Below are 11,958 nucleotides of genomic sequence, written 5' to 3' on the forward strand. Positions count from 1 at the left end.
GTACTGTGTTGTAATTTGATTATTGATGGTATTGATCAGTATCTGTTGTGTGTAGGTGATGTATTTCTCCTCCGTGTTTCCGTACGTTGTGCTGCTGTGTTTCCTGATCAGAGGCGTGACGCTGGACGGGGCGTCCGAGGGCATTAAATTCATGTTTTACCCCAGGGTATGTAGATAATTGCATGACTTTTTAAGCTGCATGTTGAGTTGAGGTTCAGAATGTGGGAAAATGTATTAATTAGACACCATAGTCCAGGGGTGGCGAACGTCGGTCCTGGAGAGCCGCAGCCCTGCAGAGTTTTGCTTCAACCCTAATCAAACACACCTGAACAAGCTAATCAAGGTCTGAACAGTTACTAGGAAGCTACAGGCAGGTGAGTTTTAGGGTTGGAGCTGAACTCTGCAGGGCTGCGGCTCTCCAGGACCGGAGTTCGCCACCCCTGCCATAGTCCATAAAAACTATCACCAAAATGGTGTCTTCTCTCAGTATTGTCATGTTATATACACTGAAAAAACTGGTGTAGAAATAGTTTTCACTTAGAAATTGCTAGTAAATTTACATTTACAAATAAATGGCCAGTAACACATTGAATTTAAGGTGAAACTTAAGTAGAAAAATATGTAAAACATACTCTAATAATCTGTTTAATTTCAACTTTGAAAAATGTTTTACAATAGTATTATGTACTAAGTACTGTTAATATTTTGGATCAAGTTTTATTTTTTAATTTGAGTAATTTTGCCTTCATAGCACATACATTTTTAGTTTTTTTTAAAGATGTATTTAGCTTTATTTTTATTTCACTTTTAGTTGTAGTAATTTCAGTACTTAAACTTATTTTAGTTGCCAACATTTCTAATTTTTTTCTAATATTTATCATTTATTTTATTTCAATTACTTACACATGTTTTTAACAGTTTCAGTTTTTAGTTAACAATAATAATATTGCTCAAAATTAATCTATTTTTCTTATATTATCGTGCGATATGTTTAGTGTAACTCTGAAGCCGTTCACAATCAGATTCCCAAAGTGAGTTCTGTTGTGGTTGATTTCTCTCAGCTGGAGATCTGGGCTGACGTTCAAGTGTGGCGTCAGGCGGCGACTCAGGTCTTCTTTGCTCTGGGTTTGGGTTTCGGTTCTGTGATCGCATATTCTTCCTATAACCCGCGGAACAACAACTGCCATCGAGATGCGTTCACCGTGTCTGGCGTCAACTTCATGACGTCTGTTCTGGCCACGCTGGTGGTGTTTGCTGTGCTGGGCTTCAGAGCCAAAACCATTGCCACAGAGTGTGTTAAACGGTCAGTAAAAATGTTTGTTAATGTTTGATCTTAAAACATATTATAATGCCTGAAGTACCTTTACGTATATTTTCCAGAAGCTTTAAGATGTTTAGCTGTATGCATGTTTGTGTATGTTGCAGTAACGTGAAGGCCGTGTTTGAAGCGATGTCCAGCACTCAACTCCCTGACCTCCTCATCAATGCATCGGATGTGGAGAGCATCACATTGAACGAGTATGAGGACTGGTACAGGATTCAGGGCCAGCAGCTGAATATCCCCGGTTACAACATCACCGCCTGCAGCCTGGAGGACGAGCTTAAACAGGTACAGAACAGAACTAGATGTTTTATATTTTCTGAAGAGAACGTGAGTGGTGCAAAACATTCTTTACTATTGCATTGCTTGATGTTTTGGGTGGTTTCTAGGGTATTGCTTTTTGAGTTGTTGCTAGGGCATTATTGGAAAGTTTTATGTGGTTTCTGGGGTATTGCTTTGTTTTGAGTGGTTGTTAGGTTACTGGAATATTTTGGGTGGTTGCTAGAGCATAATTGGAATGTTCTGGGTGGTTTCTGGGGTATTGCTTTGTTTTGAGTGGTTGCTAGAGTATTATTGGAATGTTTTGGTGGTTGCTGGGGTATTGCTTTACTTCTGAGTGGTTGCTAAGTTATTGGAATGTTCTGGGTGGTTGCTAGGGTATTATTGGAAAGGTTTAGGTGGTTGCTAGAGCATAATTGGAATGTTCTGGGTGGTTGCTGGGGTATTGCTTTGTTTTTGAGTGGTTGCTAGGTTATTGGAATGTTGGGTGGTTGCTAGGGAATTATTGGAATGTTTTGGGTGGTTGCTAGGTCTAAAATATGAATACATCTGTAGTTATGCTTAGTTGCACAGTATTTCTTTGGTTAAGAATGACTCCGCTTAATGCTTAAGTTAAAGTTTGCGATCTTGTCTTTCTCTCTCAGGGTGTGGAGGGAACTGGTTTAGCGTTCATAGCGTTCACTGAAGCCATGACGCTGTTTCCTGGGAGTCCGTTCTGGTCGGCGCTGTTCTTCCTCATGCTGCTCAATCTGGGTTTGTCCACCATGTTTGGCACCATGGCTGGAATACTGACCCCGCTGACGGACACGTTTAAGACCCTGCGTAACCACAAATTCCTCTTTACAGGTAACACTCTCACCCTGTTGCTCTTGTTCTGTTGCTCTTGTGTCTTTGTTAATGTATATTTGGGTTTATCTTTGAATTGTTCAAGTCTGCTTTGTCAATTCTTCCACTGTACAGCACATACATACAGAGAATTTAAATTGACCCTTTAAAAGACCCTTGGTGCATACAGATAACACTAACAGTAGAACATAAAATACAGATAGATACAGATTAAATATAAAATACAACTATACAAATAAGGTCATGTAAAAAAAAATAAATAAAGCAGCACATGGCAGATAGATTGCAAACCAGTGAAGTAAACAAACAGTGCAGATATAATGATTGTAGTGCAAAATAACTTATTTTGATTAAAGTGACAAAAAGCTCAGAGCAGTTTTTTTTTATTTAAACTGTCAGAAGAGGTAGTTGAATGAGGTCAGTTCAATGCTGAATGAGGTAGTGAGCAGACCAATGCTGCACAAATGGCGCTTTTCCACTGAATGGTACGGCACGGTACGGCTCAGTACGGTTCAGTTTTGGGGGGTTTTCCACTGGGTACGGTACCTGGTACTTTTTTTAGTGCCACTTCGGTTGGGGTTCCAAGTGAACCGTACCGTTACCAAACGGTCTGAGGTTCAGAGTTCAGTGGTGCGTGGGGCAAAAGAGGGGAGGGGGGCAAGGTCGGGAGGGAGTTCAGCTTCCTGACAGCCTGATGAATGAAGCTGTCCTTCAGTCTGCTGGTCCTGGCCTGGAGACTCCGCAGTCTCCTCCCTGATGGCAGCAGACTAAAGAAGCTGTGTGTCGGGTGGGTGGGATCACCTGCAATGCAGAGGGCTTTGTGGGTGAGATGGGTTCCATAAATATCCTGGAGGGAGGGTAGAGAGACACCAACAATCTTCTCAGCTGCTCTCACTATGCGTTGAAGTGACTTGCGGCAGGACGCTTTGCAGGCACCATACCACACAGTGATGCAGCTCATCAGAATGCTCTCGATGGTGCCTCTGTAGAAGGTGCACATGATGGGGGCCGGGGCTCTGGCTCTTCTCAGTTTGTGGTGGAAGTAGAGACACTGCTGTGCTTTCTTGGCTAGTGCTGCGGTGTTGTAAGTCCAGGAGAGTATATATATATTGTGCACACCCAGGAACTTGGTGCTGCTCACTCTCTCCACAGTCGCACCATTGATGGTCAGAGGAGCATGCTGAGTGCACACTCTCCTGAAATCAACAACAATCTCCTTCGTCTTCTCCACATTCAGAGAGAGATTGTTGTCTCTGCACCACCCGGCATTGACCGAATTGTGTCTGTCTCTTGGTTGTAATCAGTTGTGTTGTGTTTTGCGTGTACGTATCACCCCTGTGATTGGTCTGTCTGATCATTATTTTGTCTTTTTCCCATCTCTCCCAGCATGCAGCTGTGTGGTGGGCTTTCTGATCGGTCTCACGTTCACTCAGCGCTGTGGAAACTACTTTGTGACGATGTTTGATGACTATTCTGCCACTCTTCCCCTCATCATCGTCGTCATCTTTCAGACCTTGAGCGTGGCCTGGGTTTATGGAGCGGACAGGTATCACAGTGCGAGCAGAAGTGGGTTTATTTGTGGTTTAATGTGCATAAACGCAATGTATTTTTAATGCAGGTTTTTGGAGGACCTGAAGCGGATGTTGGATCGGCCGGTTCCTGTGGTGTACAAGTACCTGTGGAAATATGTGTGTCCGGCTGCTATGCTGGGGCTCTTAGGTGCCAGTCTGCTAAAGATGATCTTGGAGCGTCCCACATACACCGCCTGGAACAGAGAAAAGGTAAAATCACATGTGTGCTCTTGCAAGTAAACCTTTACTTTAAACTTTGACCGTATCAAGCCTGCTGTATCATTTGATGTGCAGATTTCTAAGGCCTCTGAATGATCAGCACGATCAAACCTGTTGCAAACAATCTACTACTTCATCTGTTTTAATAGTTTAGACTTTTTTTTTTTTTTTTTAACCAAGTATAATGCCTTTTATGTCCACGTCCACCTTCGGTTTGCGGTTCTTGTGTTTTTTTTTTGCTGTGAAATCTGATGTTTTTTTTGTAAAGTAAACTTAAGAGTAACTTTGATATTGTTGGTAATATTTCAAGACCGTAGCAACTTTGGTTTACTTTATTATCTATCTTTTTTTAGTAAAATTGTTCAAATATGAGTGTTAAATATGATCATCAGGATTTTGAGGAATGCTTATTCGTTCAATCATCAATCATCTTTGTGTTGCATTGCATTATATGTTTTGAAACTACAGAGCTTTGATCGAAATGCTAAGCATTAAAATCTCACTAAGACATTATTGGGAGATATAGAATTACAACTAATATTTATTTGCATTTTATGCAAGTAGTCTGCTATGCGGTTATAAAGATCTCATTGATTTGCATTACAACCTATCAGAATTTTACCCTAATTTTTGTCCATATAAATATCAGCTTCTGCACCAAATTGTATATTTTTGCTCCGTTTGGGCTTCTGAATAAATTTGAGATGTTTTTTTTCCCTCCATGTTCATCATACTATATTAACCATAAAAGACTGCGTCAAATATGATACACTTGCATATTTTTTTGTCTGAAGGTTCAATACACGGTCTGTTTTATTATTACTATTATTATTATTTTTCTGACTGCTGTTTCATATGTCAGGTTTTACAGAGTTAATTAACATTGCTCTATCCCAAATGTTCTCCCAGGCGTCTAAGGAAAATCTGCCTTATCCTGGCTGGGCTCTTGCTGTCCTGAGCACGCTCATCATTGTTGCATTTCTTCCTGTTCCTATCGGATTCATACATTCCCTCCTCCTGGAACGGCTCGGCCAGTCGCCGGCAGACACTGAGGCGGGATACGTGCCGTGTGCCACCACAGACATAGACCTGACCCCTCTCAGCACGTTACCACCTTCAGGAGATGACCCCAATTCATTTTCCCCTTTGCTTTATGAAAACCATGACACTCGTTTGCCGAACGGCCACATTGAACACTTCGAATCAAGTAGTGTGTTATGAGAAGAAACTACGTTATAGAGTTTACATCTCAGAAGGATCTATTTAAATCAAGACCATTTTATTATTGTACTTTGCTTTTGGGAACAATCATTTCTGTCTGTGCATACGGGCACAAAAATAACTGTTTTAGGTGTTAGTTCATTGCAAAAAAGAAAATTGTCATCAGTTTCACTCAAAACATCACAGATGATCTTGTGGAGTTATTTAACTGTTTGTACAGGCTGCTCTTTTCCTTTTAACGGTAGTTGACATCTGTTGAGCTCTGAAATTAATTTTGCATTATATTCGAAGTCTTTGTGAAAGTCTTGGCTTCTCAAATCTCAGTTTTACATCTCCGTTTAGACCTGTTACATGTGAAAACTCTTTATATGCGGCTGATGACGGTTTCCTTTTTCCAGTGAACTGTGGCTTTAAGTACAGCATAATAATGGAACCGCTGAGCCGTACCTGCATGTGGTGGGTCCAGGTGAACGCTGAACAACAAAGCAACACTATAGTTACCCGTTACAACGGTCAAATCAGTTGGTAACTGATGGTTCTGCTGCTTTAGTTATCTGACAAGGTTATTTTTTTTGCATAAAGGTGTTGATGGGTTTGACCCATCAGTGTTACGCCTGTTTCACACTGCAAGCGTGAGCTTCGCGTCAGTGTAGCTACAGCATCACTGCAGACTCGCCAGCGGATTCACACTGGAAGCATTCGTACAGCGTCACAGCAGCGGCTCCAAAGCTACACATTTCTTCACAAAGACAACTAAATTTGTTTTTAGAGGTTGGTCAGTTATAAACTTGAAAGTTTTGAAATTTTATCGTGGGGATTCGCATGTAAATGGTAAACGACAAAAACTGCTCCGATCATGTCGTTTCAATCATACTTCGAAATAGAACGTGCTGTTTAATGTTTTTTAAATATTACACCATACTTGAACCCAACCTGAATAATTAAAGACAAGTTTAAATGGGTAAATCTTCATTTTCTTTTGACATACTACAATTCTTGTTAAAACACACTAGATATGCTTATTCTGTGCTGCTTTTTTTTTTTAACACTGAACAAAATAAATATGATTTCACATATACACTTTAATTGCGTGTGAGCTGCTCACCTGACGCGTACAGCGTCACAGCAGCGGCTCCAAAGCTACACATTTCTTCACAAAGACAACTAAATTTGTTTTTAGAGGTTGGTCAGTTATAAACTTGAAAGTTTTGAAATTTTATCGTGGGGATTCGCATGTAAATGGTAAACGACAAAAACTGCTCCGATCATGTCGTTTCAATCATACTTCGAAATAGAACGTGCTGTTTAATGTTTTTTAAATATTACACCATACTTGAACCCAACCTGAATAATTAAAGACAAGTTTAAATGGGTAAATCTTCATTTTCTTTTGACATACTACAATTCTTGTTAAAACACACTAGATATGCTTATTCTGTGCTGCTTTTTTTTTTAACACTGAACAAAATAAATATGATTTCACATATACACTTTAATTGCGTGTGAGCTGCTCACCTGACACTCCTGCTACCAGTGTGAATGCACTCATTTGTTAACATGCAAGCTGAGAAAGTATGCGCTGCTCACGCTTGCGGTGTGAAACCGGCCTTATTTGAACTCTACGATTCTACAAGGTCATTAATAATGACTTTTCTGACCTCTATAGCATCAGAGGGTTAATGTTGGTTCATTCTGATGTGTTCTGTGTTTAGTGTCATTATTTAAGTGAGTGTAAAGTGGTACATTGTGTGTTCAAAAGACCATTTGAATCATTAAATCAGTCATAACTGAGACCTGGACAAATCCAGAGTCTTACAACATGGAAAACTGTGTGCTTTTCCAAGCAGAAATGTGTCGGTCATATTTCATCTTAATGGTCTTAAAAATAGACGTATTTGTTTATGCAAAATATGACTGACATTTCTTTGTGAGGAAAAAATGCTATTGGATTTTTAAAACATTTATTTATTTTTGTAACCTTCTGTTCTTCTATTTTATTTTTTATTTTTTTATTTTTTTAAGCCCCAACTACAGCCATCATAAAACAGACATTTTTCAAATTTGCTTCCAGTCATAGTTTGTATGTGACATGTGATTTTCTTATGAAGTATTTAATACAGCATTTTTGGAACAATTTTATAGATTGTTAATTTTATATTGTACAGAAATATTTGTTGCTTGTTTTTATGTGTAAAATATCCCCTCTCTTTATTTTTCCAAACACTGTCTCGGACATGTTTCTAAAAGCGACAAGCAGGCCAGACATTTTATGACTTGTAGTCATTGTGAAGTAACATTATCTTTGCCTCTCACAGGGGTTTGATGGGTCTTCTGTGTTTGTTCAGTAGATTGAACTCCCTGTAAGTAGTTTGTTCTGGTCAGAAATATGTATATATATATATATATATATATATGATGAAATGGTGTTATTTAATTCTATTCCTCATGTAGTATACTTGAGAAATCTCTGATCTTGAAGGGTAATTTTATTGTCTTGCTACAGTATAGTGTCAGTATTTCCTCCTCTTGCTTTCTGTCAAAGTCAGAAACTTGTTTCTAAAGTCTTCGGTTTGTGTGAACGCTTGTTTGATGCTCATGCTGTTCCGGACCGGACAAACAGACATTTTGTACAGTTTGCCTCATGATGATCTTGTTTCTGTATAAATTGTTATTTGACTTATGGCTTTGGTTTTCTTTCTCTGTATAAAGGTGAATCTCTTGTCTGGGTTGTAAACATCTGGATTTTTATTTCTTTTTTTTAATTGGCATGAAGGGAAATTAATTTGCGTGTGTAGGCATATATATATTTCACTACAGTTTTCCCCTGTAATTCTAATGATTAATGTTAAAAAGTATTTTAAAAAATTGTTTACATTTATAACTCGTATTTGTTTTAGTGTTTTAATACTTGAATGTTTGATTTACAGTTATATAAATCATCACTGAAAATTATATGTACAAAAATCTTAAGTAACTTTAGTAAAACATCTTAGTGTAATGATACATTTTATGATTTATTTGTTTAAAAATGTTTTTTATATTTAATTTATTTTCTTTTAAATTAAAAAGAAATTGAAGTGTGTATAGTTATACAAAGAGCTTTACATTTTGTATATTTTATTATTTTTAAAGATTAAGCATTTTTCAAGATTTGCATTTTTTTTTAAAGATTTCAAATCGTGATTCTGCCGTCCTCTAGCTGTTTTTGTGCTGGTCGTCACGTGTGTGTGTGTGTGTGTGTGTGTGTGTGAGTGAGAGAGCTAATGGTCCTGGGACTTTGGTTGTTATGGTGTGAAGCTCCACCCTGGAAAGAGATGATCCACAAACAAAGTGATGCTCAGCGCAGCTGAAAGACACAAATCACCGGAGAAGAAAACTTCCTAGAAACGGAGATCAGGTAGGTGGAAAAAGGTTTAAATCCGAATGATTAGAAGAATCTTTAGTGTGCTGCTCACCTGCTGTATCTGAGCGTGGGGTCTTGTTTTGAACCCTGAAGTGTGATTTATTTGTTATTGAATTGTTCAGAATGTAAATATCGTGATTCTGCCGTCCTCTAGCTGTTTTTGTGCTGGTCGTCACGTGTGTGTGTGTGTGTGTGTGTGTGTGTGTGAGAGCTAATGGTCCTGGGACTTTGGTTGTTATGGTGTGAAGCTCCACCCTGGAAAGAGATGATCCACAAACAAAGTGATGCTCAGCGCAGCTGAAAGACACAAATCACCGGAGAAGAAAACTTCCTAGAAACAGAGATCAGGTAGGTGGAAAAAGGTTTAAATCCGAATGATTAGAAGAATCTTTAGTGTGCTGCTCACCTGCTGTATCTGAGCGTGGGGTCTTGTTTTGAACCCTGAAGTGTGATTTATTTGTTCAATTATTGAATTGTTCAGAATGTAAATATGTTAAATGCTTTCAAGCACATGACCTCTGATTCACATCAGATCAACAGCTGAAAGGATCTTATTGACTTAATGCACCAGCTTGCTTATTTCTAATGCAAAGAACCTGCTTTCACATCAAGAGAAGAATATCAATCTAGAATGAAAGAACATGCATGAGAGGTGGCACTCACATTTACATTGATTTCATTGGAAATAGGACCGACTTAAAACTAATGTTCACTCTTTTTTGGTCTGCTTTGAATGGAAATTGAAAGTGAAACATAAATGACACGATACAATTTTTTTGTGTATAAATATTTAAATTATACCCCAAAGTATTTTATTCTGTTTTATTTTAATGTTAGATAAATTTGCTGTGTAACAAATTTTCCTTGCTATGCATAATTGTTTTTATGTGCAAAAATAAATATTCCTAGCACTTTTCTTGTGTGCATCTCTCAATCACAGGCAGCTGGGCCCTTATAAAATGTAAAGTCGGCGCAAATTGTGCAAAAGTGTTACACTTCTTACCCACATGTCCTCTATTTGAGAGAGTCTTGCTAACTGTATCTGGTTAGACAGTTTTTAACACTCCTGTATGTATTTGTGTTTAGAGCAGAATAAGATCCAACGCACCGATCACTGCCTGCCGTTAAAGAAGAAAACTGTTCTGAATGATGTACAAATTATTCATGGTTTCGCTTGAATATGTTGTAATATAGTGTTATTTTATTAAGATTTATATACTATTATAATATTTAATCATATTTTAAATTATTTTTATTATACTTTTCATTTTAGTTTTTTATGCTTTTGTCATTTTTATTTCTTTTTATTTCAGTTTTAGTATTTTTAGTTCTTTATTTTTATTTAAAAGTGAAACATAAATGACACGATACAATTTTTTTGTGTATAAATATTTAAATTATACCCCAAAGTATTTTATTCTGTTTTATTTTAATGTTAGATAAATTTGCTGTGTAACAAATTTTCCTTGCTATGCATAATTGTTTTTATGTGCAAAAATAAATATTCCTAGCACTTTTCTTGTGTGCATCTCTCAATCACAGGCAGCTGGGCCCTTATAAAATGTAAAGTCGGCGCAAATTGTGCAAAAGTGTTACACTTCTTACCCACATGTCCTCTATTTGAGAGAGTCTTGCTAACTGTATCTGGTTAGACAGTTTTTAACACTTCTGTATGTGTTTGTGTTTAGAGCAGAATAAGATCCAACGCACCGATCACTGCCTGCCGTTAAAGAAGAAAACTTTTCTGAATGATGTACAAATTATTCATGGTTTCGCTTGAATATGTTGTATTATAGTGTTATTTTATTAAGATTTATATACTATTATAATATTTAATCATATTTTAATTATTTTTATTATACTTTTCATTTTAGTTTTTTATGCTTTTGTCATTTTTATTCCTTTTTCTTTTTATTTCAGTTTTAGTATTTTTAGTTCTTTATTTTTATTCATTCATTTAGATGCCAAGTTTTTCATCTAATATTGAATTTTATTGATATTTAAGTTTTACTAGTTGGTTTTAGTTTTAACACTGACAGTAAATAATCATGTATTTCCAAGTCATTATGTGAGCTACTAAAGGAAAGGAAGCATGTAAATGAGTCTCAGAGGAGTGCTGTTCTGCTGTCTGCCACTAGTGGACACTGGGAGTCTGCTGGATCACAAGCAGCTCTGCTCTCATTCTCATTTATTCTTCTAGATCAGGCACATTTGTTTGTTGTAACGATTCTCTCTGTCTGTGTTTGCAGTATGCTGAAGTGGACGCTGTTGGTGGTGTGTGTGAGTGTGTGTTTGGGTCCGAATCCGATCAACACCGACCCAGCAGAAGAAACAGAACTGACCTCTGATCAGCACGACCACATCACTCTCAAACAAACCTGTACCATATTTGACCCAAAGTTGGGTTAAAACAACCCAGCATTTTTTAGTGTACTGTTTAACATATTTGACCTTAATATATGATGACATAAATTAGTAAAACAATTTTAAAAAAGAACGTTCTGAACTTAATATATATATATATATATATATATATTTTAGAATACATTTTTGTTAGCTGGTAAAACTAATTTTCAGCTCTTGTTCTCGTGTTGTCGGTTTTTTGTAGTTGCATATTGTGTCCACTAAGAGTGTCTCTCATTTGCCCTGTGGATTAACAATAGTCTCTGTGTGTGTGTGTGTGTGTGTGTGTGTGTGAGAGAGAGAGAGAGAGTGTGTGTGTGTGTGAGCACGCGGCGCTTCGCACCTGCAGATTTACTCGAATCTCATTTCAGCACCTCGGACAGTGACACTCACGGACACCAGACCTCCATCCATGTTCATCAGACCACAGCGGCTCTGAACTCCGTTTAACCACTTCAGCTGTTTCTCTCACTCTGTGACAGCGTTTGCTTGATGCAAGTCGCAAAATAAAGTTGTTTAGACTCACTAATGCTGATTTCATTGTCTCTATTGCATATTTTCCATGAATCGATCGACTGGTATTCCTTGGGGAATGCCGTTCCTGGAATCTAAACATTTGAAGTTTATGTGTGTGTGTGTGTGTGTGTGTGTGTGTGAGAGAGAGAGAGTATTAGTGTGTGTGTGGGTGGGTGGAA

General features: G+C 37.7%; 1 protein-coding gene across 1 annotated transcript in view; it reads left to right on the top strand.

Annotated features, from left to right (window-relative positions):
- The window catches only part of LOC107556634 (sodium-dependent neutral amino acid transporter B(0)AT2-like), a 19,897-nt gene extending 13,339 nt beyond the window's left edge, over positions 1-6,558 (top strand). Inside the window, exons 8-10 of the mRNA XM_016239771.1 lie at positions 3,833-3,992; positions 4,065-4,227; positions 5,146-6,558. Of these exons, the coding sequence (XP_016095257.1) occupies positions 3,833-3,992; positions 4,065-4,227; positions 5,146-5,457 (635 nt within the window). The 3' untranslated portion in view covers positions 5,458-6,558. The remainder of the gene's footprint in view (positions 1-3,832; positions 3,993-4,064; positions 4,228-5,145) is intronic.
- Positions 6,559-11,958: the final 5,400 nt, after the last annotated feature.

Source organism: Sinocyclocheilus grahami, unplaced genomic scaffold (assembly GCF_001515645.1).
Source record: "Sinocyclocheilus grahami isolate Dianchi unplaced genomic scaffold, SAMN03320097.WGS_v1.1 scaffold575.1, whole genome shotgun sequence".
Classification (NCBI taxonomy): domain Eukaryota; kingdom Metazoa; phylum Chordata; class Actinopteri; order Cypriniformes; family Cyprinidae; genus Sinocyclocheilus; species Sinocyclocheilus grahami.